Genomic DNA, 27,529 nt, shown 5'->3' on the forward strand with positions numbered 1-27,529 from the left:
ATTTCTCAAGAGAAATTTTGCAGGCCAGAAGGGAGTGGCAAGAAATATTCAAAGTGATGAAAAACATGGAACTACAACCAAGATTGCTCTACCCAGCAAAGCTATCATTTAGAATTGAAGGTCAGATAAAGAGCTTCACAGATTAAAAAAAAAAAAAAAGCTAAAGGAGTTCATCACCACCAGCCCAGCACTACACAAAATGTTGGAGGGTCTTCTTTAAGAGGAAGCTAATGAACAAAAGAATCTGATGAACTAAATAGATCCAGGGACACTGATGCATGCAACAGACAATCATATTTCAGAGGAAAGAGGGAAGGGGGGTGGAGGGTGGGAAGAGATTAACCAAAAAAGTTATATGCATATATGCATCCACCCATGGACACAGTCAATAACGGGGTAAAGGTCTGGGGAGGGGGTGGGAGTGAGGTGGAGGAGGTCAATTGGGGTGGAAAAATGGAACACCTGTAATATTTTCAATAATAAAGATAAATTTTTAAAAAAGAAAAGTTAAAGTTAAAAAGCAGCCATCCATTGTTTCTGTCCTTAGTTACCTTGGCCCTTATCTATAGTCTAGGGTCTCCCAAACCTTAACTCTTAGCTCCACCTCGAGGATTTCAAAAGCTCGAAGAAGTCAGCCTAAACTTAACTCCAGACACAAAAGAAGGAAAAGAAAGGGAGAAAAGAGCACCCTTCCAGCCAAAGGGCAAGGATCTCTCTCCCCATTGGAACTAGTAACCTGACAGGGGAAAGCCTGGGGAAGGGTCTTATGTGATTTTACAGTGTTTCTGGGTGCATGGACGTTGTCTTGCAATCCTTGGGGTGCCCAGTGCCAACTTGCCAGGTCCGGGACCGACTCATCTTGTCACAGGAGTCTTCTAGCAGCAAACACCCTAATCGCTTTTAAATGCTCGACCTGTGCCCGCACAGTGCAGGAATCCGCAGAGAGAGAGAGAGAAACCCGTGGCCAGAGGAAAAGATGCTGGGAAGAAAGAGAACACAGTCATGTCCTTCAAGCCAAGGTGGCGAGGACGACTGGCTTACCAGTGATGAAACAATCTGAGTCACAGTCTGAGTCAGGGCACCATTATGTTGTAGGTGGTGGAAAAGTCACCAGATGCCTGACCAGTGGGTTCAGACCAAACCTGGGCTCAGCAACCTTGGGACTTGGAGTTCTGGCTAGGAAGGAATTCAGAGCCAAGACACGAACTACAAGAGAACATTTATTTGGTAAATCACAGAGGTAGAAGCAGCAATTCCTAGAAGAAATGGGATTAGGAAACAAGTTATAAAGTCAGAGAAAGGGCCCAAGGAAGCTAATGCTAATGTGCCTACAGGGGTGGGTGGGGTGGTCAGGGAAGGGGAAGGGAACAGTGCTGGCATGCTCTCAGGAGGGAGAGTGCACTGAGTCCTCCAACCTAATGGTTTTAAAACTGGAGACAGGGGAGGTCCCAGGAGGAGATCTTAATAGAATATTCAGCAGTTTTCTAGGTGTGTCCTTTCAGGGTTGTGGTCTCCACTGATTGATTGGATGGCACCAGGGTGGGGGCCATCATTCAATGCAGCTGATCCTGAGGTCAGTATGGCTGGTTTTGTTGCTTTTCTGGGCCTGGGGCTGAAACACAACTGAGGCCTAGATATTATCTCTAGGGAGGAGATGTCAGGGGGTACAAACCACATGAACCAGTGATATGCTAGGCAAGGAAAGGCTACCCTGGGGTTGAGGTCCCACCCTACAATTGTCCTTTGCTAGGCATCCAGGGCTTTCCACCCTGATGATCTTCTGTACCTGGCCCATCGTCCTTGCTCTGCTCATGTCTGTCTAACTGCCTATCACAGTCTGACACATCTTTTTATGTACAAATATAGGGTCAATGATACCGATGGAGTTACTTTTTATAAATATCTGCAGCAAATCCCCTTAAAAAGCTGTGAATAAAAACTACTTTTCTACACAAAGGGCCTGTCAAGGTTTTGCTTTCTACCTGTAAACTCAACTAGATCCTGAATTCTTCTGGTTTCCTCCAACATTTAGCTAGAATTCTCCAAACTAGCATATCCAATTTTCTCCCACTCTTTTGACCTGGAATCACTATGAAACTAAAACTTCCCTTTTTCTAAAGCCATGCAAGTTAAAACTGGACAACTTATATCAGCTTTAGAGATGAATACAACAGCTGATATGTGAACAATATTTGTGCCTATTGGTATGTGGGTCACTCAGCTCATCACAGACATTCAAACTGCAAACCAGGAAAATCTATCAGATTGCCAATGCTTTCCCTCACTCCATCTGAAGATGTTTCTAACCTGACTTCTAGAATTCATCTCAACTGGCTGCTCTCCAAACTCAGAAACTGAATTTATAATTTGTTCAAACTATTAATCTTTGTTTTACTTTTGTTCCCACAGAAATTTTTTTCATTAGATACCTGATTGCTCCCAACATATAGAGGCCTAATTTGGATGGAAGCTCACCTGCAATACCACCTCCTGAAATAAAATATCCTTATGTTCATCCAGTCCCAAGTTATCATGAGGATCTATATTTGCTAATATAGTGTGCTGTGCCTATGTAAACAACTTTTAACACATTGAATAAATCCACTTGATTTATTTAGCTGGTTAAATAGTGACTCCTGGGAATCTCTGCACTGGGAAATTTTCCTGTCTTTGGCTATTAGTCTCTCTATAGCCAAATGGTGTCTATCAGGATCAAACAACTGAATGAAATCGACAATAACCAAATAAATGATGAAGGTGGTGACTGCATGGCTCTCTGGCCTGACAACTCAATAATGGAAACAGCAAATGTGTGATTTTTCAATCTAACTAACATCAGCAGTGGTGACCAAGAGTAATGTTATACTGGTTGGTCACACTCTGGGCCTGCTGAGGAAATGACCAGCAGGCATGAATTGTTAAATCAAAACCAAACAGAAACCAGGCTTAATTTTCCCTGAGCAGATAAAACCAGTTTAGTCATACAAACTTAATTTCACTTATGTTGCAAGACTAACTTGATGTGGGTCCTTTCTTGCTCAGGCTTCCGAAAATCATAAGCAAAACCTGAACTGTTTGCCATGATATGAGGTAACCACCGAAAATTCTAATATTGTAACCAATCACTATGAAGAATAGGCACTGCTTTTCTCACTATATAAGCTGCTTTATAACAATATACCCCTGATCGTCATTTCATGTCTTGGTTTAAATGCTCCTGGTTTGCAAACTGTCTTTTCGGCATGTGCACAATAGATTTTTTACTCATTACTACTTCAGTGATTGATTGGTCTTACTTCCTCGGTGGATGAATCTTCAACAAGCTTCACTCATTTTATTCTGTTTTCTCCCTAACCCCCCCCCCCCTTTGATTTAGTATCATATCGCAAGGGATTTATCAGTATCCCAAAGCAGATAATCAAGCACAGACACGACCTACCACATGCCTGGGGCCTGCACCTCACCTCCACTCTACCTAGGCCCGCTAGAGGGCCGAAAACTACAACCCCCAAAAGGCCTTGCGGGCCTGGGGCGGGGCAGTCACATCGATTGGTTGGCCCACAGCCCTATGCCAACGATGATTGGCCAGATCTGAGGAGAGGTGGAGCTAAGGCCAGGAGGCAACCGGGAAGGTGGTTCGGCGAGGACCTCGGGATGGGAGTTTGCGTGCAAACTCCAGCCCGGGACGAGCGGCGCGGACCTGCGGGAAGAATGGCTCGGCCGCGCGTCCGCGTGCTGGCCCTGGCGGCTGTGCTGCTGCTGGGCGTCGCCACCTTCTCCAGATCCAAGCGCCGGAGCGGCGAGGAGCCTCCGAGGTCGTCGCCAATTCCTGCTCAGTTCAGCCAAGAGGAACGCGTCGCAATGAAGGAATCGCTGAAAGGTGAGCCGGGTCCCCTGCGCCCACCTGTGCCCAGATGTGGGCCCCTCTCTCCTGTGCCCAGATGTGGGCCCCTCTCTCCTGGGCCCAGCCCGGCGCTCCCGCTCCCGTGGCAGAGTGCACTCCTCCAGCTCGAGCTCCGCGCCTCCGCAGCGCAGCCCCAGCCCCCGTCCCCGCGCAAGGTGCCCGGGCTTAGGGGCGCCGCCTGTCCCCCAGGCCTGACTTCTGGGGAGGGACCCCGCTGTTTCCTGCCCAGCCTGAAAGCTCCAGCTTTGCCTCTGTTGGCTGGGCTGTCACCCACCCTAGCCCCTGCTTGCCGTGGTATTTGTACTTTTAACCTTTGAAAGTTTTGACTTATTTTAAATCTCAGCGTTATTTTAAGACGAAATGATCCTAAATCTTATCATCTAAGGAGGTGGGAAATTGAGGCTTAAGTCAGTTCAATGATCTTCTCCAGGACCCCACAGCAAGGAGTGGGCACTGGGTGACAACATCAAGCACCTGTAGGGCCCACTGGACACCAGATGGCTCCAAGAAGGGGGGGTACTACTGGAGTGTGGCATGTTCCTAATTTCTTCTGATAATTAAAGCATATCTGTCCCCTAGATCTCAAGCCAAGGCTTAAACTCTTTTACCTTCTGAATCTGCATTTTCCAGGAGGAAAAAAACAAAAACTTCTGTTGCGTGCTAGATCCTGTGTGATAATGAGGTCCTTCTTCATGGGGCTTAGCTCCAGGCTTTCCCCTTTCACTAAGTAATGGAATAAAAGAAACTGCCTGAGCAAACATATGCAGGTGGATGCGGGGGCCAAAAGCTAACCCGTGTGGTTGAATATAAACGGTGGGAGTGCTGGGTGAGAGTGCTGGAGTGATATAGGCCTGGGAGGCAAAGCAGTGTGTGTGTGTGTGTGTGTGTGTGTGTGTGTGTGTGTGTTAAATATATCTTTATTGATTTCAGAGAGAGAGGAAGGGAGAGGGAGAGAGAGATAGAAAACATCAATGATAAGAGAGAGTCATTGATGGGGGGCCTCCTGCACGCCCCCCACTGGGAATGGAGCCCGAAGCCCCAGCATGTGCCCTGACCGGGATTCAAACTGCAGTCTCCTGGATCCTAGGTCGATGCTCAACTGCTGAGCCATGCCCGGCTGGGCAGCAGTGTTTTTACAAAGCATAGGATAAGTAGTCTTCAGAAAGGGATTGGGCAGCTGCTCACCAGAGGCTCTTTGCACAGAAGAAAGCAAAAGCTAGGTTCCTAAAATAGGAACCTTATAGCAATATGGCTTAGAACTGAACAGGGGACAAAGCTCCTGAGTTCAGATCTTGACCCTGCCTCTCGTGTAGGCAGTTTATTTCATCTTTTTGAACCTTGGCTTCCCCATCTACATAGTGGGCAATGATGTAAGGCTGATCCTTAGTAAAAACTGAGTACAGAATTAAGTTTGTCTCATAATTCCCTGTGTATCCCCTGTGGTGTTTACATTTAATAATGGACCTTTTTTTTTTTTTTTCCAGAGAGAGATAAAAACATCAGTGATGAAAGAGAGTCATTAATTGGCTGACTCCTGCACACCCCTTCCTGGGGATCGAGCCTGCCACCTGGGCATGTGCCCTGACCGGGAATTGAACCATGACCTCTGGATCATAGGGCAATGCTCAACTGCTGAGCCACTCCCGGCAGGGCAATAATGGAACTTTTTGAGAGTGCAAAGCCTTCATGGCTCAAAGGGATGAGACTATTGGCAATTCAGGAACTGAGACATCTGGATAAAGCAGATGAGATTATTTAGTACTGAAGAGCTTGTTTGGAAGCTTCTAAATCCACCCCTTCCCAGGTATCCTGTGCTCAAAAAGTTGGCCTTAGCTAAGAGACCACTGTGACTCTGGATAAGCCAGTCCATGAGGAATAAGCCTGCTCTCTGCACACAGAGCCTCATTCATGGAGGGATCCAGGACTATGCGCTCCTGATTCATCAAAGTGATGGTGGTTTTAGAGGCAGAGTGAGGCCTTAGGAAGCAATTTATAGCAGCTTCCCACTCAGAGCCAAGGTCTAAAATCTACTCTCCTCCACCTCCTCCATCCCCCATCCCATCTTGGATTTTACTTTCCTTTAAGAACCATATTAACCTAAACAAACCCTAAAAGCCTGCATTTAAATCCCAGTTCTACTGTTCATTTAGGGACAATCTTGAGCAGCTCTAACCTCTCTAAGCTTGTTTCCTCACCTTCAAATTAGGGAAAACTTCAGCACCTACTTTAAAGAATTGTTTTGCCCTCCAAATAAAATAACGAATGTAAAAGCTGTTTTATGCACAGAGGGCTGTGGAAAGACCAATGACTGTTATCATCTGTAGTCTCCCATCTCTGACTATCTGACAGGTGCCATCCAGATTCCAACAGTGTCTTTCAGCCCCAAGGAGTTCAACACGACAGCCTTCGCTGAGTTTGGAGAATACATTCACAGAGGTCAGCCACAGACTGTGGAAAAGTCATGGGAAAGTTAGGACTGGGACACAGTTGTTTAACAGGTGATAAAGAGGTTTACTTTGTGACTGACCAAAGGACAATCTAATTCCCATGGGTCTCTTTTGAGTTTGTGCATAGTAGAGAGGCATAAAAAGGAGAATCCAGGAGTTAGAGTGAAGACAGAGAAGAGACTATAGATTTGTCCTTTGAAGAACTAATGTACATAGCTGTTGGGTTAGAGTTTAAACTCTTCCCATCCTTGCCCTTAATATGTGATAATAAATCAGAAGGTAACACTAGGAATTCCTTCTTCCTACGCAAGTTTCCAGATCTGTGCCCCATGCTTCTCCCTCCACCACCTCCGTACAAACACCTACACACACACACACACACACTCCACCTAGACAGGCCCTACTCCAGATTTATTACTAACACATTTCTGAGCTTTTGGGCAGTAAGCAACCCTGAGCGATCACATTGGTCCTCTCTCCTCACCCCCACCACCCATGAGCTAGAGGATAGGTCAAGAGGGAAAAGGAGATTTGGAACCTCCCGCACCCCATATGAAAAGCTCATGGAGAGTAGCAGGGCCACCTTCCTAAATCAAATAAAAAGCAGCCCCTCCAAAGTTGTCATGTGTGGGAGAAGCTGGCCTAGAGGCAGCAAGTAGGCCCCTCTCTAGCACTCTGAGACAGGTGGCTCTGGGATCAATCCCCAGCAGCCAGGCTGAGGCCAGGCTGGAAGTCTTCACTAAATAGGAGACAAAAATACAGAAATAAATGTACAGTGACAGTAAATTAGACAGGCTGGCTGACAAAAACATTCCCTTTGGGCTTTTGTTTTCAGGTATCCACATTGTATTTGTGGATTCTTCCAACAAAGTCTAGTGGGAGAGCAAAGTTTTTTCTCCCATGTATCTAAAGCCACCTGTGTAAAGACTTATCTGTAACCTGAGTAACTGACCCTGGGAACATTCACACTTGGATGCAGAAGTGTGGCCTTGTGCTGGACAGAACAATCTTTTATGTCCATATTGCACAAACAGTAGGAGTATTGCTTTTTAAAAGAAAATATTTCTTTTTTTAACTATTTGGTGTGAAGTAATGAGTTTTTTTGGTGTTTTTTTTTTTTTTTAATATATCTATTGATTTCAGAGAGAGGAAGGGAAAGAGAGAGAGAGAAGCATCAATGATAAGAGAATCATCATTAATCGGCTGCCTCCTGCATGCCCCTGACTAGGGATCAAGCCCACAACCTTAAAAGAAAATATTTGTGATTTCTTTTATATATAAGGATCCTGTTTGGTTCCAAGTAATTTGGATCCTGGGGCCTCTTATATTCTAAATTTAACACATCCCTAGTTTGTATAGTCCTATAACATGACAACATGTTATATAGGCCAGACCAAGCCAGTCTTGAGCTGTTGACTGTCAGAATGATGGAGTCTTGACATGCATGTCATTACACAGCAATAGCACATTAAAATATGGGAAAGACGAATTCCAGAGGTTGTGTGGGCAAATCAGAAATCAGATTGGCTTTGTCCCAGAAGGCTTCCTAAAGAAGGCCCCCCCCCCTTTTTTTTTTTAAGGGCAGGGGCACCAAATGGTGGGGAAACTAAAGGGAACTTAAATCTGGCTTTCTCTCCCTGCTTTTTACCCCTTTGCTTCTAGTCTTTCCTACTGTGTTCCAAAGCAGCTTTATCCAGCATGAAGTCGTGGGAGAATACAGCCACTTGTTCACTGTTCAAGGCTCGGACCCAAGCTTGCAGCCCTACATGCTGCTGGCTCACATTGATGTGGTGCCTGCCCCTGTCCAAGGCTGGGAGGTGCCCCCGTTCTCTGGGTTGGAACGTGATGGCTTCATCCATGGCCGAGGCACACTAGACAACAAGAACTCTTTGATGGTCTGAAATGCTATGTTCCCTCTGCCTTGGGGCCCTAAAGATCAACCTAGGAAGGGGGATGCTTGGCTGACCCCTGGGAGGCAGGGGGTTATTATGGGAGAAAGGACCTTGGCTCCAAGAGACCTGGGTTCCAGTCATCAGTCTTTTCTGGGCCTTGATTTCTCAACCATGAAATAGGGTTTAGAGTAGATGATCCCCAGGGACCTTTTCAACTCTGACATTGATAAATTTATACTTTTGTCCAGGTGGTAAAGGTTTTATGCAGAGCTCTGCTTTCCTTTATGCCATTCTCCAGAACAATTTGAATTTGTTATCTTTAAAGAAAGTCTAGCCAACCCTAGTCACACCAGCCCTGATGCAGATAGCTGAATGTCTCTCATGCCTGGTACTCCCGCTAGGTAATAACCCTTTTCCTCTTCTGTTATGCTTCTGTCCCCCAGGCAATCCTACAGGCCTTGGAGCTCCTGCTGATCAGAAATTACATCCCCCGAAGATCTTTCTTCATTGCTCTGGGCCATGATGAGGAGGTAGAGCCTCTTCATCCTAAGCCTATCTCTGGGACCCCTATTGGCTGGGAGTGGGGGTGCCTCCACCCAGTACAGTTTGCTCCCCAGCTGTAGTGTGTTCAAGATATGGTGTGGTGGTTTGCCAACTTCTTTGTGTATCTGTGTGCCAGGACTATCTAAGGCCCTTAACCAAAATGCCTTATAATCTATCCCTGGGCCCTGCGTCATAGATCTGAATTTGTTTTTAAAAGACGTTTTTTTTTAGAGCAGTTTTGGGTTCACAGCAAAATTGAGAATATAAAGAGATTTTCCATATACTCCCTACCCCCACACATTCATAGGCTCCCCCATTATCGTATCGCCATCCCCCATCAAAGTGGTACATTTGTTACAGTTGAACCTACATTGACACATAACAATCCCCCAGAGCTCATAGCTTACATTAGGGTTCACTCTTGCTGTTATATATTCCATGGATTTGGACAAATGTTCAATGACATGTGTCCATCATTACTGTATCATACAGAGTATTTCCGCTGCCCTTGAAACCCTCTGTGCCCTGCCTGTTCATCCCTCTCACCCTCCTTTAACCCATGGCAACCACTGATCTTTTTTTTTTCTTTATTGTTCAGAGTATTACAGAGGTCCCCTTTTTCCCTCCATTGCCCTGCTCCACCTGCTTCCCGCCCCGCCCCAGGCCTTCACCGCCCTATTCTCTCATGTCCCTGGGCTGTGCACATATGCATATAAGTTCCTCAATTAATCTTTTTCAGCCCCCCTTCCCCCTTCCCTCTGAGATTCGTCAGTCTGTTCCATGCGTCCATGCCACTGGTTCTATTTTATTTGTCAGTTTATTTTGTTCTTTAGATTCCACATGTAAGTGAGATGATGTTATACTTGTCTTTTTCTGCCTCGCTTATTTCACTTAGCATAATACTCTCCAGGTCCCTCCATACCAAAAGGTAATAATAGAGCCTTTTTTTTTTTAATAGCTGCATAGTATTCCATGGTGTAAATGTGCCACAGCTGTTTTATCCACTCATCTACTGATGGGCACTTGGGCTGTTTCCAGATCTTAGCCATTGTAAATTGCGCTGCTATGAACATAGGGGTGCATACGTTCTTTCTGATTGGTGTTTCAGACTTCTTAGGATATATTCCTAGAAGTGGGATCACTGGGTTAAATGGCAGATCAATTTTTAATTTTTTGAGGAAACTCCACACTGTTTTCCATAGTGGCTGTACCAATCTGCATACCACTGATTTTCTTACTTCTCCATAGTTTTGCCTTTTCCAGAATGTCAGATAGTTGGAATCATACAGTGTTTAGCCTTTTCAGGTTGGTTTCTTTCACTTAATGATATGCATAGATCTGAATTTTTTACTAACTCCCTGGTTATATCTGAAGCAGGCAGGTGGTTTGTCAACTAATCCTTGAGAAACAGTGGTTTGATGGAAAGAGAAATCACAGGGAGATCATTGAATATGTTTTATTTCCAGTGGTGCTGCTTGCTTTGACCCTTAGTGAATTGCTTCATTCTCTGGGTCCCAGTCCTTTTTTTTTGAAATGGGGTTGCTTGGCCCTTCCAGCTCTGACATTCCAGGAATCTGTGAGGCAATATTGTCTAGAGTTCTGCCCCCACTCCTTTCCTCCAAGGAAGGAGATTGGGCAGAGAGATACTGGAGCCCCTAGCTAAGCTAAGTGGGTCTCCATTAGCTATCTGTGGAGGTCTGGCTGAGAAAGACTGTGGCTCTGGGTTCAATATCTGCAGCTGTCAGGAGCAAACGGAGCTCAGAAGATCGCAGCCCTGCTACAGGCAAGGGGTGTCCAGCTCGCCTTCATTGTGGATGAGGGTAGCTTCATCTTGGATGGTTTCATTCCCAGCCTTAAGAAACCCTTTGCCATGTGAGTAAAGCAACCCACCCCCACCTCTGAAGGCCTTCTCACCCATCTGAGATGACCCCTGCCTGGTCACTGCAAGCCATGCTGAAATAACTCTATATTAAGTAGCATGAAGCTGACCTCCTAGCCCACCAGACCACTGTGCAGATCAGCCTGTGGGCCTATGGGATAATTCAAGGTGGGAGAAAATTAGGAGGGCCCTCTCTGATCCTCTCCTGCAGGGTTTCAGTCTCAGAGAAGGGTTCACTTAACCTCATGCTACAAGTAAACATGACTCCTGGCCACTCTTCAGTTCCTCCGAAGGAGACGACCATTGGCATCCTTGCAGCTGCTGTCAGCCGGTGAGCAACCCCTGGCCCTGCTCCCTTGCCAGGCTCAGGATAGAATACCTGGCACTTTCCCACTTTGAGTTTGAGGAAGCTAAGTTTCCTGCCCCGAAGTGGGGCTGAGAAGCCATGGCGAGGGCTGCAGGGAGGGCAGAGCCACCAGTACCCAGGCAAGAGAAGTCGGAAGGGGATCTGCCCATATGGCAAACAAAGGCTAGCAAACAAAAGCAAGGTCAAGTAGCTGGAATAGTCCAAAGCCCAGACCAGAAGTTAGAAACTCAAGCTGGCAGTGACGTGCACTGTCTAATTTCTCCACGTGCCCTGGTAAGAGGACAGAGATAAATAAAGGCTGCTGGCTGTGGGTGAGGACAGGAGGATCTGTAGCAGTGTTCACTTCTGTGTGGGTGTGGTTTTGTTTTGTTTTGTTAGCAAACTGGGGAGAAGAACTATATTTATTGAATTAAATATTCAACCGACTACCTACCATGTTTAGGCTAGTAGTGGACATACAGTTGTGGGAAAAACAGTTTTTCCTCAAGTAACCCACAGCTAGTGGAGGAGACTGACAATTCTGCCACAGTGTGGTAAGTGATGGGGTGCCCTAACTCAGACTCGGTAGACAGAGGCAGCTCCTGCTGGTAGAGAGGAGGTGTTCTCGCTTGTTCTCTGACATCTTTGGTTAGCTGGTGGAGGTGAATAGAAGACCCCCCGGCCAGGCCTGTTGAAACCCCCTGTCCCACTCCGTCTCCACCTCAGACTGTTGACCTTTGACTGGGGTTGGGTAAGTCTCGAGAACTCCTTTTCTCTTCCAGACTGGAGCAGATACCAATACCGAACATGTATGGAAGTGGGCCATTGAAGATGACATTGCAGCAACTGGCTAGTGAGGTGTGGGAGGACCCTGCCCCCCTTAGCACTGGCCCTACTGCTTCCCATTGTTCTGCCCGTTCTCCCTAATTCTCAGCCAGAGGCTGAGCCAAGACGCGAGGACCTGGCTTGTTCTTGAGGCTCTTAGTGCTTATCTGAGGTCCTAAGACCTAACACACCCAGGCACCCTTGGGAGCTGGTTCCCACTCATCCTTGAGGCTACCGCTGAGGGCCCTCAGGGCAGATCTAAAGTAGGAAGAGACCCAGGCCTCAGGTACAGTGACCTTGTCATGCTGACCCCTCTGAAACCCTGCTGACCTGGTTCTTTCTTTCAGTTTTCCTTCCCTATCAATATAGTCTTCAACAACCTGTGGCTGTTTGGACCCCTTGTAAACAGGTAAGGTTTTATCTTTCCTTCCCTCACGTTCCACCCCCATATCTACCCACCACCTAGTCCCCTCTCCGTGGCTCTACTGGACCTGACTAGTAATTGTCCCTCAGCCACCAGACACTATATGTAATTCAAATATAGGATGTCCCTCCTGGTCTGAAAGCTCTTCCAAGGTTCAGGAGAGTGGGTGGTCCTCCAACCCATTTTTCTCCCCATTGGACAACATCTGATCTTAGTCTTTTTGCTTTAGATTAATGGAGAGAGATAATATAACCAACACGCTGGTCAGGACCACCACGGCAGTCACCATGTTCAAGGCAGGGGTCAAGGTAACATCTTCTGGTTCCTCCCTTTTCCTTGCTCCCCACCCACCCCTCCATTCCTTGGTTTTGTCTCCGGGCCCCCCTTCCTTATCTGGTTACAACTGGAATAATAGGAAGGCCCAGTGCCGAACCACCCTGTGTCATCAGTTGTCTAAGCCTCAAGAGCAAGAGTTCTAGCTGAGGTCTCCAAACTCTCTGAAATCGCTGGTCAGATTTTGTATATTAGTATTTCAGGAGGTGTCCGTGATCTCCTCAGGTTCTTTGAGTTGTACAAAAGACAACCATTATGCTTGTGTGAAGAGGGTTTATTTTGGAGTTAATTCTTGTGACCAATACTCATTCAACATGTTATATATTTACCTACCATTTTATCGTGTAGACTAAAGGTTTCTAACCTATCTATTATCAAAAATCTTATTACTCTTCCTCATATTTTGAAAGATATATCCACCTAACAAATTTAATGAGTGATTAATGTATTTTCCCCTAGTAGTACCATGAGTTGAAAAGAGAAACTCAACTGCGATTTATAAAATCTGTAACATTTGTGATATATACAGCACTTAAAATACACACATTGTCATTCCTAAAATACACTAAATATTGGGTGGCCTTAGCAAACAAATTCTTTTATAGAAATAAGTTTCAAGTGAACAATACTTTGATAAATTTTTATTCTAAGAGCTACTTTTCAGCAAATTAGTCTACTTCCAATTGGATTGGCCACTCAGGGGCATCTCTGTTTAAAAGAAGCCAAGCCACACTAGTTAGCATAGGTATAGGCCTTTCTGAAATCGTGAAAGGAGTTAGACCATTCCTATTATTATAAGCACCACCAAAACAACCTCAAGTAGCACAATTCACCTAGAATACAATGTAGCCTTGTGGAGCTCTGGTCATCTGGAGCCCAGGTTGAGTAGAAGTGAATGGGACCTCAGAAATAATTCCTAGCGTATGTCAGCCAGAACAGAGCTGTCTTCACCAGCTGCCTGGGGTGTCCACTGAAATAATAGTACTGTGTCCTTGCATATGAATGGTGTTTTTATCTGTCCAGAATACTTTAACATTTGTTACTCCATTTGATCTTCCTAACAGCTCTATGAGTACTATCGCCCCAATTGCCAGTTAAGAAACAGAGGTACAGGGGGCTAGGTGAAGGGGGGCAAAAGGGAAAAAATGGGAGGCATCTATAATACTGTCAACAATAAAGATAAATTACCAAAAAAAATTAAACCCCAGACCTTTAAATCAAATCAACGCCCTCTCCCCCTAACGGTGGTAGTTGGCGTTTCCTAGGCAGGGGTCAGGTGTGGGAATCTGAGATTGGCTCAGGCCAGGGTGTGTGTTTCTCCCTCTAGGTAAATGTCATCCCCCCTTTGGCCCAGGCCACAGTCAACTTCAGGATTCACCCTACACAGACAACTCAGGAGGTACGTACTATATATTCCTGACGACTGGTTGAGCATCAGGAAGTTTGGCCCTCAAGACCTGGGTTTAGCTGCAACCCAGGGCTGGCTCAGTCTCTCAAGTGTTAAACCAACAGTTTTCAAAGACCCCCAAGTACCAAGTAAGGTACTTGGCTAGGATAAGAGATCTCTGGTTTAGAGGAACTTGAAGTGTGGGGGTGGGCAATGAATACTGATAAATAGTAATAATAGTAGCAAACATAGTGGGCTTGCTATGCATGTGGTCCTGTCCTAAGATATACACACACTCATTTAATCCCCACAACCACCCTATGAGGTAGGAACTATATTATCCTCATTTAATGGGGAAACTGAGGCACAGGTAAGTAACATGCCCAAGATCACCCATCTAGCAGCCTAGTTCCAGACTCTGTGCTCTGTGCTTTAAGCTACCACACTATACTGTGATTATAACAGTTTGGGATGAACAAATGAAAATAGGACCAATTCAAAGAAGGAAACTGATGCTACCCTGTGAGGGTCAGGAAAGCCTCTTCTGACCCCTGGAAATTTGAGCTGGGGCTTAAAGAACAAACAGGACTTTGCTAGAAGTAAGGCTAAAGTCACATAAAGCTGAAGAGTAGGATAAATTGGGGAAAAGTGATGAGAGACGGAAATGGAGGTGTAGTTTGGAGATCAAGGCCTTGTATGTCATGCGGACAAGTCTGGGTTCTCATCTGTGTACAGAAGGGAACTGTCAGAGGTCTTCAAACAAGGCAGTGATCTCAGATTTGCTTTTAGGGAACTAACGATGGCAGCAATGCAGAGGAAATACTGGAGTAGGAAGAGACGGAGCTGTGGTGACCTGTCAGGCAGACGGGATGAAGGTCTGAACTGAGGCCATGGTCACGGGGTGGCGAAGAGGGTACCCACAAGAGGTGTGGGAGAGACAGATGTGCGGTGAGAGAAAGGTGGGATGGCTCCAAGATTTTTTCACCTGGGTAGTTGGCCAGGTGCTGATCCCTTTAACAAAAATTGGGAATTCGAGAGGAGCAACTTTGCAGAGAAATATACTGGTTCAGAAGGTTGAGAAGCTCATAATATATTAGTAGGTGATTATAAATGCCTCAGGTCTGGAGCGAGGATGAACTGGAGATACAGGCTAGAGTGCTGTTCACATAATGGAAACCTCTAGCGTCAGTAAAATCGCACGGGAAGGATGTGTAGTTAGGAGGGAAGAGAGTTGAGGACAGAGCCTTGCAATGGTCTGCTACAAACATCAACTTAAAAACTGTAACAATGAATGAATAATGGCAACTTGTGATGAGTGTTATGACGAAAAGGGACCAGGTGCTATTAGAGAATATATTGAGGAAGCAGACCTTGTGTGGGGACACACAAGGCTTCCCTGAGGAAGTGACATTTGAGCTGGAAGCTGAAGGGTGAGTAGAAATTACACAGAATGTTTGACATCTACAGGAAAATCTAGCTTATTACACATCAGGTTGAGAATGCAAGAGATAAATTTGACCCTTTAAAAAACAATCGAAAGAGGCAACTGAACCGCTATGGGGTACATAATGTGTTCAGAGTTAAGCGGAGTTAGGGGTGGGTGGTGTTTCCGGGGTGTGTGGCACAGATCATCAAGGGTCAGCCCCACTTAGGTGTCTGTGGTCCTTTCTCCTAAGTTCTTCCCCACAGAAAGCTTTTGTTCTGTCGCACAGGGTGGGAGGCATCCCCCTCTTTGCGGAAGGGGCATGGGGACAGGTTAACAACCTGCCCAGAGTCATCCGGCATTCCGGGGGAGTTGGGACCCATGTGATCCCCAAGCTCTCCTGCTTTTCATCAAGTGCCAACCTTTGTCTTCTCTCTGGGGGCTCCCGGGGCCAGGAAGTCACTGAATTCCCCTCATTGAGCTTCTTTCCACCAGTTTTTTTCCAGCCTCATTACCACTCCATGCCCTTTTCAAGTGCTGTTTCCACCAGCTGGGGCTTTCATCTCCCCAGGCTCTGGCACCCTTCCCTCCTCTCTTGTCCCCTGCCACATTGGCCTTCCTTCCCGGTGTATCTGATGAAAGCCCTGGAATCTCTCAGCCCATCCTGCCCACCTGCCCAGTGAGGAATGGAAAGCCTCCATCATCCCGAAAGCACACAGCACCTTTGCCTTCGTCACTCCACTCCCTAGTGCCCCAGTTCCATGCATCAGGGACACTCCCTGCTGGTCTGAGGGCCATGGGGACAGAGCCCTGGGCTGGTCCTGTGGAAACACAAACAGCTCCCAGAGTCTCCTTCCTCCATCTTTAACTGGTCTCTCCCATGTGGATGTAGATAGGTCTCCATAGTCTTCAGAACTCCAATAGGCCACCACATGGAAAGGAAGGTTTGTTCTGAATGGGCCTCAAGGGGTAGGAAGAAGGCCACTGGAAGATGCTTCAGGGAGCCCCCACCTGAAGGAGAGCTTGGGAGTCTGGAGCCTTGGGTGGTAATGAGCTCCTGAGAGGCCGGATGGCCGCTCCCCTAGAGGGTAGTACAGAACACTCCTTCCTTCCCCTCGCGGTTCCCCAAGTGTTTCTGAGTGGCTCCTGTGGGCTAGGCATATAAGCACTTGGGAAAGTGGTGACAAGATTCCCATTCCAGTGGTGCTTGTGGCCTAGTGGGGAAGACGGCCACCAGCGAGTACGAGAGAAGTGTCACGGAGAATCACGGATGATGTGTCTCAGTGATTTTGGGGTGGGATGGAGCAGTGAGCAGCTTTAAATACAGTGGTCAGTCCCCTCTGCAGAGGCATTTACACTGAAACCTGAGAAGGAGCACAGGCCTGGGGGATAGCATTCAGGCAGCGAGAGCACAGGCCTCTAATTTCCACAGAGGTGAAATTCTGCTGGGTGTTCATGATGTGCCCAGTACTGGGTTATATCCTGTGAAGTATATGCAATACCCCAAAAAAAAGATTGGGCTTAGATGCTGCAGGAAGCTGTCTCTCGGTATCTCAGTTCATTGTAGGAAAGACATTCATAACTGAAATGAGTAGAACACGCGGTGGTGAGCTTCCTGCCACTGGAAGTACTCACGCACAGGCTGGGCAACAACCTGCCGTGTTGTAATGAAGTATTTGTTGTCCTTGCTTTCAATAAATTTACCATCCACTTGAGAGGAAAATCTATCTACACATATAACAGAGAAGAACATACTATTGTGGGAAGGTGCTATAAGGACTAGAGGAGCTTAGAGATGGGGATAATGTGCCCTAAAGTAACTTGGGGGTCTCTTTCACCATTGATGAGCCCCTCCTCATAGTCCCATCCTTGTGCCTCTCATTATTGCCCAGGACAGTCCCTCTTTTCTTTTTTTCTTTTTTTTAATATATCTTTATTGAGTTCAGAGAGAGGAATGGAAAGGGAGAGAGAGACAGAAACATCAATGATGAGAGAGTCATTGATCAAGCCCACAACCCGGGCATGTGCCCTGACCGGGAATCGAACCCTGATCGCCTGGATCCTAGGTCGACGCTCAACCGCTGAGCCACGCCCGGCCGGGCAGTCCCTCTTTTCTAAACAGGCAAATAGTGGCTAACACTTACTGGGTCTTTACTATGTGCCAGGCACTGGCCTAAGAACATTACATATGTTAATTTCAGTAATGGTCACAACCACTCACCAGGTAGGTGCTGTTGCTATCCACATGTTAACAGGCGAGCAAGCTGAAGCACAGAGAGGTTAAGGAGCTTACCCAGGGTAACACAGCAATAAGTGGCTGGCTGAGGCACAAAGTTTGGTGTCTTCCTCAGTTTTTGTGCATGCCCCTTTCCATGTTCAGACTGCTTCTTGCCTGTTCTCCAGCAGTTTCATATCCTTCCTTCAAATTCTGGCTCAAAATTCATACCACTAAGGAATTCATTTTAAATGAGCACTACCCTCTTGCTAGCTCTACTCCTCACCACTTCAACCTGTGTGTACTCAGAAGCAATTAAACATTGTTTTTTTACATCAGAGAGACTGGGTTCCGACACCCAGCCCAGCGGTACTGGATAAGCCACTTAATGAGACAACTCCCGGTATTATTTTTATTGGTCCACATCTTTTAAATATCATGTGCTCAACATTCCTTGCATGCCTTTAATGTTCTTAGTACTACGAGTTAGAAATGAGAGAGACACAGGACTTGCCTTGAGCCCCTGGCCCAACAGCTAGTGAGGAGACTGAGCTCTTGTGGCCTCTCAGACGGGAGTCCAATCTGGCTACCCTTTTCAATTTCTGGGAGCAGGAATCTACGTAATTTGGGCCAGGGGAGCAGCAGGCACAGTCCCAACCCACCTCAAAGGGAATGACTTCAGGAACTTCCCAGTGCGTCAAGAATATGTCAATCAAGACTATATATTTCTGTATTAATAGTGTTTGGGATACAAGTGCCAGAGTAAAATAAGCTCTGAATAGACCACTCTCCCCCCCCCCCCAATCCAAAAGCAGGATATTGGTTTGGTTCAAACAGTGGGTTCTAAGCCACAAGTAGGAACCTTCATTTCCTTTCCAGGCTCCTAGCATGCTTCTAGGGAACACTGACCTAAAAGGGGCACTCTTGAGATAATGCCCCATTTAGGTGATCCCCAACTATGAGACTCTACCCAATCTAGGACAGAGGGAGTTCTAAAGCAACTGCTGGTCAGAGGGGTTACGACTAGTGCTGGGGCTTTTCTTGCATGGCTGGGTGGGTTTGGAGGGCCACCCTAACCCAGCCGCCTGGTCCATTCCCACATGGCTCCATGTGACCTGATCCTCAGGGTCTGATCTACATCCTGCCAAAACTTTTCCTGGATTCATCTCTAGTCATTTCAGACTGAATTTTCTAGGAGCTTCCTGGGGTTCCTTCCTGAGGAAAGGAGGCAGAGAGAGAACTTTGTAACGCCAGTCCCCCAACTCCTGGCTATTTGTGTGCTGAACTCATCTTCCTGGTTCCAGTGCAGTTGGTCACAAACAGGAAGCAGGGATGCCCAGAGAGGGGAAAGCAAGTGTGTGACCTGTTCCTCACCTGAGACTATCCCAGGTGGAAGTGAGGTCATCATGTCTATTCTCGAGATGGTTGAGATTTGCAGTCTGCTGACTCCTACAATCTCACTCGGCCCACGGCTCACAGCCCAAGGGAAAGACCCATCACTTCCCGATTTTCCAGTTCCCTACCCGCCCCCTGGCTGTGAGGCAAGTCTCCCAAACATGTAGCCTAAATCAACTATGCTGTAGATTGCTTTCCAGGAAGACCCAGCTCTTTTATCTCCTGTAGCCAGTTGGCTGAACTTAGGTCCCAGCACTAAAATGAGCCTCCTCTGTAACTCCAGGGCTCTGCCATGCTCAAGAGAAATCAGGACTTTAAATTCCTATAGTTCTTGGATAGCAGATTAGTAAGAAATCAAACTCCCTTTGTGTCCTCCCTGAAGGTCCTTAAACTAGCCAAGGACATTGTGGCTGATGACCGGGTCCAGTTCCATGTGTTGGATTCCGCTGAGCCCATGCCTGTGAGCCCCTCTGATGACCAGGCCCTGGGCTACCAGCTGATCCGCCAGACGGTGCAGTCGGTCTTCCCGGAGGTCAGCGTTGTTGTCCCAGGTAATGACTTCATCAGCTGTGGCTGGAGGGGGGTGGGGGCTGGAACTGTTTTCTATGCAATGTCCACTTCCCCACCCCCACCCCAGCTGTTGAGCCTAAAAACAGCTGGCTGCTTCCCCTCCTGATGTGACTGGAACTGTATCCCACCACCCCCTTCCCTGGCGTGGAAGTGAGAAAACAAACAGGAAAGGAGCAGAAACAATAAATTAGGTCAGGTCAAGCCTGGGTTCTTGCTTGACCTAGACCAGAGTGAATGGAGGAGAGGACGGGCCCAGACTCCCCCTCTCCTGGAAGAGTCATGGAGGGAGCCAAGTTTCCCCTAGTGTGATTCTGATCCATTCTAGGGTACAGCTCAGCAGTGGAGCTGAGAATCAGAAGCCTGCCAACACCTCCCAGCCCACACTATTTGCACTTAACACCATTCTCTCCAGCAACAGCCCCTCTACACCTTCCCCAGTCCTCAGCCCACTGTCGACAGTGACTCTTGAATTTATGAATGGAAGATGATCCCTCTAGGGAATTGATTAAAATGCAGATTACCTGGGCCTATTCCCAGAGGTTTGGGTTAACCAGCTCTGGAGAGGCCCCTGGAATCTGTATTTTAAGCAGATCCCCCAGGGGATTCTAACACCAGATAACGGCTGACCACAGTTTGAGAATCTCTGGCCTATGGTGTGAGGAGGAAGTGCTCTAATGTTAAGAACTGGGTCCAGTTTCTTTTTATCCAGGTTTAATCATAGTTTCCCTCAAACACTGTCTAAGCTCATACTTAGGACCTGCTCCTCTGCTAAACATGCGCCCTTAAAGAGCTTACTGTGAAATTCTATATCCACTAACTCAGGCACGAACAAAGAGCAGCCTTGTTTTTTTAATCAACTTAAGTCTGACTGTAAGCCCCACTCCTCAAGAAATTCAACCTTAGACATTAATGAGGCCTCCAAGGACCCCACCACTTCCACCTTGAATCAGGCCCTCACTGTTTTATGTAGCAGCAGCACAGCATTGGAGTCCCTGGGCCAGTCATCGGTCCTTGTGTTTATCTGTGAGACATCCATTGTCCTAGCCACACAGTCACTTCAGGTTGAAATTTTCCTCTGATTCATTCCCTGGCCTGTGTGGAGAGTGAGATCTTTGACTCTAGATCTGAGATACCACCTCCCTGAAGATACTAATCAGCCATCTCCTCAGACTCCTGCCACACAGCACGGCCTGGGTCCCCACCATCCAGGGACCCTGGCCCTCACCATTGCATATTCTCCTCTCTTGGCCCTCAAAGGGTCCCTACCACCCTCTCCCTTCTGGGGTATCTGCTATAATCCCAGTGACAAAGTTAAGCTTTTACAGAAAAAAAATAGGCAACAATCAACTGGCAGAAATCCCCAAAGCAAGGTTTGTGAAGCGCCTAGCTACCCATCTGCAACCAAGAGTGGAAAACAGAACAAAAGACAAGTTACCATCTCATGTCATCCCATCACACTTCAACTGATGCTCCAGGGGTCTTTTCCCAAAGAACACTCCTATCAGGACAAGTCCCAGCCCCAGCTGGGGAATTGGTTGAGCTGCTTCAGTAAAGTAGGACACTGGAGAAAATCCTGGGACTTCCCAAACCTGCGGTTTGACTCTCAGAAGACAGAGGATACAAATAATAGGAAGTTATGTTCCACTTTAAGAGGATTGCATTTTATAGCAGTAGAGTTCCCCAGAGGTGTTTCTTTTTTTATCTAAGGTGATACAGAAGAAAGCCAAGGCAATAAAGAAGTGATACCTACAGGGGTGGGCAAAAGGTTTATAATTGTGAGTGCATGAAACAGTTTATTCTTGTATTATATATTTTTCCATACAAACAATTATAAACCTATTTCTTCCCAGCCCTGTAGATTTCTAAAACAGCCTGACTGTGGGTATGAAATAAAGGTATTAGCCTCTATGGTCATCGTGGAGAGAGGACACGTAGCTTTGGATCATTCAAGGGATATCTCACTAATGCCCTAGGGAGGAGCTTCCATGTTTCTGGCTGAAATGGTGTTTCAGCAAGATTTGGAACATGGGTAGGCTAAATGACAAATACTTATAGCTGCAGGCTCCCAGAAGGGCCCAGGTTTTGCTGTGCAGTGACTTAGGAGTCCTAGTTTTCCAGCTAGCCCACCTCCAACCTCTTCCCTGGCTTGGTTGCTCACAGAAAACCCCCTTCCTCTTGCTCTTTCCCTTCTAGGTATTTGTATTGGTCAGACAGACAGCCGCCACTATACAAACCTCACCAATAGCATCTATCGGTTCAACCCCATCTGCCTGCAGCCTCAGGAACTCCTTAGGTGAGTGAGGAGAACAGGTTTGATACAACTGACCTGTCCCTTTCCCACCCCTTTCTCCTGAAAGTCCACAGAATGGGAGAAGGCCAGGGTTTTCACAAACTAAAATGGGGACATTGTAGAACCCAACTGGCCAGCTTTCCTGATTGCCAGAGTGTGTGGGAATTGGTCACTACTTTTCAGGGATGGAGATAAAAACGATGATTGAATAGAACCTGGTGGAATTAGGACCCTTGAGTGTTAATTCCAGCTCTTCCTCCCTTGGGGAGAGTACTGACCCTCTGAACCTCATTTTCTCCCCCAAAAAGGGGAGACTCCAGAGTTCTTGATTACCACTCAGTGAAATGCAGACACACGAGAGGTCAGGGATGGGCACCTGCTTTGAATTCTCAGAAGGAAACACACTAGAAGAACCTAAGACATGATCACCCATTTTAACTGCTGTGTGTGAATTACTATTTTGTGGGTTCTTCAGCCAATTTTAAATTTGGGGCGTGGGAGTATGGTTTCTGTTTGCCTCTCTGCTCCTTGTCATATCTGGACCCGATTTCCCCACAGTAGGTCAGTTGCCAACAGAATGAAAATACTTGAATATGAGCTTAAGGACAGCTCTCCTGGGTTTGTTCTGGGCTGTTTGTTTTTTGTTATGTTTTTAATGAAGGAGCGGGTAGTTACTCTGTTCCCTTTCATCTTTGAGGTTACATGTGTGGTTTGGTTGTGCCTTGTGTTTTTTATGTTGTATAGCAGGCTGTGGGCATGAGGCCTGACAGTAAAGTTCCAGGGAAAGTAAAGAAGCCCATGAGTTGCCCTCCCTAACCTCTTGTGCCCCTAGTAATATGGGAGGCGGGGGCGGCAGCAGTGCTGGCTTCGAGATAAGTCTAGCCCTGGCCTAAGGGAATGGGAAAGATCATTTCAGAGAAGTTCTCGAGCAATTCCAGAGCAGGAGATGACTCTGAACTCCCCAGGGGTGTACTATTATGTACCCCTACTGCTCTTTGGCACGGATTCAGATCCTGGGGAGAGGACCTGTATGTCATCGGAAACCTCACTTCTTACAAATGGCCTCTCCCACCTTGCCCACTTCCTACCCCAGGGTCAGAGGCCAGTGGCTTCAGGGGTTATGGGGTGGGGAGTGCTCTCCAATAATTTGTGCTTCAGCAGTGGGCTCTCTCCTTTCCTACCCTTCAGCATACATGGAATCAACGAGAAAATCTCAGTCCAAGCCTACGAGACCCAGGTGAAATTCATCTTTGAGTTTATCCAGAATGCTGACACAGACCAGGATCCAGTTTCTCACCTGCACGAATTGTGAGGTCCAGGAGCAGCTGGATAAGGGGTATCTGACACTAGGCCTGGACTAACCCAAGGGAAAAAGCCAATGTTGATGAAACTTTGGGTAGGAACCACATTGTAGCCCGGCAGGGTAGCTCCGTTGGTTAGAGCATCATCCCAATACTCCAAGATTGTGGGTTCAATCCCTGGTCAGGGCACACACAAGAATCAACTGATGAATGCAGAAATAAGTCAAACAACAAATCGATGTTTCTCTCCCCCCTCCCCCCTACTTCCTCTCTCTAAAATCAATAAATAAATTACACAGACACACACACACATTGTAATACATCACCACCTGCCTTGCTTCCAGAACAAGGGCAGGGGACAGCCAGCAGGAATCCAGCTTCTCCCTTCCTCCTGCCTCTCTGTCCCTCAACTGACCAGCCCTTCCTGCCTTCTTGTCCCTGTCTTAAAAGGTATCTGGCTTGTCTGTCTGGTGCTGGTTATTTCACAGCTCCACACTCCAGGCCTGACTTACCAAATGCAGACTTGAGAAAGCTTGCCCAGGTTTTACCTGCTGAAAGTGTGTCATTTCGGGCACTCTTGCCAGGCTGCCTTCTGTGGCTTGTGTGTTTCTCGCTATAGCTTCCTTTCCCTTCCCTGCCCCCTCTTCTCAGATTATTTAGCTGGCTCTTTGTCTGTCCTCTCCTTCCCCTGCATCTCTCCCCTACCCTCCAATTTATTCTGTATCTGGAGCAGGACTTAGTTAAATTGTGATACCACCACAATTACCACAACAACTGGTCAAATAAAGTGTTCTATGCAGCATCAACTGGTCACTGAGGGATGAAAGTGAGGCAGGGGGCTTGGGAGGAACCCCAAACCTCCTGGTTCTGGAGCCTGGAGAAGAAAGCCTCTGTCCTGGGGCTTCTCCCAAGGGCTCCCTAGGCTTCACCCCCCCCCACCCCCCACCCCCCCCCCCCGCCCCTTCCTGCCACCTGCTGCTGCCGCCTGCCTCAGGAAGCACGAATGTGTGGAAACATCTCCCTGGCACATCCGATGGGCTGAGCTTCTCAGGGAAGGGCACTCATGATCCAGCCCCTCAGAGAAGTCCCAGGCCAGCAGGGCCCTGGCCCCTGGCATCATGTGCTGGTTCAGACTTTTCAGGGGAGGTGGAGGGCATGGGGCAGGGGAGGGGGCAGGAGGAGGTACAAGCTGGGGAACGGAAGAGCTCCTGTCTTTTTCTGGAATCCAACCCTGAGCATATTTGAATCTGCTCGGTAGCTGCCGGGTGGGGGCATTGGGAGGCAACATTTCTTGGCTCAAGGCTGGGAGCTGTGATCACAGGGGAGCTGGGGTCGCAGAGCGAGACACAAAGGGAGCTGGGACTTGAGGGACGAGACCACCCCCCCTTTCCTTACCAGACGAGGACCTTCCTGGGGTTTGATAGCAGTGGGCTCCGTGTCTCTCCTCACAATCCCCCGTCCTCCTCCTGTCCCCAGCGCCTCACCTCCCTCCTGTGGGCACAGCCATTTCTTGGAGCTTGAGCTTAATGGAAAGTGTTAAAACCCAGTGCTGGGACTATTCGAGCTTTTTTGCTACTCGCCCTGAGATTCACATTCCTTCCCTCACCCTCCCTTTTTCTGGCCAATTCAGTACTTATTCAGCCTTTGTTAGAGGGTGAGCTGAAGAACAAAAATAATCCTTCACATTTGCAAGGAGCTGTACAGAGCGCTTTCATACGGCTTATCTCATCCGAGCCCCACAAAGGCCCCCCTCCGAGAAGGTGCCGGCCCCCCTTCCTACTGAGGAGGAATTGCTTCTCAGAGAGGCTGCATATCTAGCTGGGGGCTACACGTCTAGCCCGTGTCACCTGGCCCCAAACTCACTGTAACTCTGACCCTCGGTTACTGATGGAACCTACTTCCCCTCAACAATTTTGTTTAATCCTGACAGCTCTAAGGTATTACTGCCCCTGTGTCACAGATGAGGCAACGGAGACTCAGATGCTATTCGTCCAAGGTCATGCAGGTGTTAGGGGCAGAATCTAACTGAATCCAAGCCTGTGCTTATAGTACTGAAAAGGAAACAGACTCTGAGAAGTCATTTGCCCAAGATCACACCATTCTTAGGAGGCAGCCCCAGAATTCAAATGCAGGTCAAAAACCCCCATTCCAGTTTTTTTTCCAATTGCACCACACTGTCTGCCCCAAGAACCTGTGGTGTGTGGCTCATTCATTCGGGTCCAGGGCGTCCTCGAGGACAAAAGCTGTTCTACTGTTGGATTTAGTTCTTAGCTCAAGCTGTCTGTGTTCCCCTGGCTGACCTCTCCCTCTGTCTGCCACCATTTCCTACCGCCCCCATCCCCAGCTTCTGGGTTCAGCTCTTCAACCTTCTCTGAGATTGGGGACAGCCAGGTCTCTAACAATCAATGGGATAACTGGGTAAAGAATGAGCGGGGAACCCTGTCCCCATCGGGCCTCACCACTCTCCCAGCATCAGAAAGGATCATCTTCTGAGCCCCTGGAGTGGGAAGGAAGGCCCTTGAGAGAAAACTGCTCCGGTCCTGGTTCTGAGCACACAGGCAGTGCAGCCCTAGGGCCCCTGAAGGCTTTTCTGAAGAAAGTGGCAGAAAGTGCTGGCTGAGACCAAAGCAGCATGGAGCCCTAAGGCTCTGAACAGGATGGGGCTAGAAATGTGGGCCTTTGATCTACCCCTGCCCCCATTCATCTGCCACTCCCCAAATCCACCTTGGGGAGCACTGGCAGATAAGCACAGGTACACCCTACATCCCCATCGAGGACTTAGCTCAAGCTTCTTACACTTACTCCCTAAGGTTGGAAGGAGAAAGGAAAGGAGTAAAGTTTGGCTGGAGTCCTTTCATTCTGAACCTGGGCTGCTGACAGTTTGGCCGTTCCAGATGTAGTATTCCTTCCTTCCAGAGCAGAGAACAAAAGGAGACAGAGTCCCTGCTAAAGAGCTGAACACTTACTTCATTAATTTTTTTTTAATTTAAATCTAATGAATATTTTTATAAAACTATTTACAATTTTACTGTTCAATGGCCATGTAGTTGTCAATAAGAGGATAAATATCATGTCTCATGTTACATTTAGACCTACAGATATAAAAATGTAAGAATAAATTGTTTAATGCTACAAAACGTTCCTCAGCTACCACGTGCAATGTTGCCAATGCTACACTAATCCGTGAGTCTCTCCAGAACCAGAAAAGAGGTGCTCAGCACCTCTGGGATGCATGTTGGGAAGGGATCTATTGCAGTCATGCTGTCTGGGAGCAAGGCTTTGACAAGTCCATTTTTCTTTTCTCTTATCTACTAAGCACTTTCACAATTCAGTTCCTCCCTGCACTCCAAAACCATGTCTGTCTCCAAGTTCACACTGACACAACCCACAAAACTTCAGAGTGTTCAGATGTAATTTTTTTCCCTGAAAACATAGGGTAAGATATATGGAGACGTGTTTCTCTGGGGTAGTCGCAGGAGTATGTGTTTAGGGTGACTAGTTGCTCTGAGCCAGCACTGAGTGCTGAATCCCAAGTGACAGGAGCACCCGTGGGTTTTTAATAGAGTTTTGTTTTTTTTTAAATTCATCTTTATTGTCGAAAGTATTACAGATGTCCCCTTTCCTCCCCCTCATTGATCCCCTCCAGGCCTTCACCACATTACTGTCTGTGTCCATGGGTTATTCATATATGCATATAATTTCTTAGGTTACTCTCTCCCCACCCACCCCCACACCCATCCCTGCCTTCCCCCTGAGATTCCTTAGTCTGTTCCATGCTTCTGTGTCTCTGGATCTATTTTGTTCTTCTGGGTTTATTTTGTTCATTAGATTCCACATATGAGTAAGGTCATGTGATGCTTGTCTTTCTCTGCCTGGCTCATTTCGCTAATAGATTTAGTTCTTTTGTGGTTGTAATATATGGTACTTTCTAAAGCATGAAGCCCAGGGCAGGGGCTTCTCCTGACCAGGTCTAAGAGGTAAGATCTTATTTTATATACCCCATGGTGCCTGGTCCAGGAAGCCGGGAAGGCCTCAGCGAAGAGAAGGCTGTGAATAAGCCGAGGCCTCAAGACTGAATGAGAGCGATACCAAATAGAACCTTAACGAGCCCACCAAAAAACTATTACAATGATAAATGAACTCAATAAAGTAGCGAGATACAAAATTAATATTCAGAAATCAGTTGCATTTTTATACACCAATAACAAACTATCAGAAAGAGACAGTAAGAAAACAATCCCATTTACAATTGCAACAAAAGAAAATACCCAGGAATAAATTTAACCAGGGAGGTAAAAGACCTGTACTCAGAAAATTGTAAGATATTGAAAAAAGGACCTGAAGAAGATACAAAT

General features: G+C 47.1%; 1 protein-coding gene across 1 annotated transcript; it reads left to right on the forward strand.

Moving 5' to 3' along the window:
- The first annotated feature begins 3,610 nt into the window (after positions 1-3,610).
- On the forward strand, positions 3,611-23,476 carry PM20D1 (peptidase M20 domain containing 1). The gene is made up of 13 exons (XM_081120465.1): positions 3,611-3,880; positions 6,254-6,340; positions 8,014-8,246; positions 8,687-8,773; positions 10,525-10,658; positions 10,877-10,996; positions 11,794-11,869; positions 12,184-12,245; positions 12,490-12,568; positions 13,921-13,992; positions 19,396-19,564; positions 21,777-21,876; positions 23,062-23,476. Exons 1-13 carry the CDS (start codon positions 3,655-3,657, stop codon positions 23,183-23,185), a joined length of 1,569 nt encoding a protein of 522 aa, XP_080976591.1. The 5' UTR covers positions 3,611-3,654; the 3' UTR covers positions 23,186-23,476.
- The last annotated feature ends 4,053 nt before the right edge of the window (positions 23,477-27,529 follow it).

The sequence above is a fragment of the Miniopterus schreibersii genome, assembly GCF_964146895.1.
Source record: "Miniopterus schreibersii genome assembly, chromosome: 19".
NCBI classification, from domain to species: Eukaryota; Metazoa; Chordata; class Mammalia; order Chiroptera; family Miniopteridae; genus Miniopterus; species Miniopterus schreibersii.

Bases quoted from the DNA above. Each gene is read 5' to 3' on its own strand.
- PM20D1 (XM_081120465.1), top strand. From the start codon at position 3,655: ATGGGAGTTTGCGTGCAAACTCCAGCCCGGGACGAGCGGCGCGGACCT. The intron at 8,774-10,524 runs GTAGAGCCTCTT...CAATATCTGCAG, and splicing joins CTCTGGGCCATGATGAGGAG to CTGTCAGGAGCAAACGGAGC. The intron at 19,565-21,776 runs GTAATGACTTCA...TTTCCCTTCTAG, and splicing joins GGTCAGCGTTGTTGTCCCAG to GTATTTGTATTGGTCAGACA.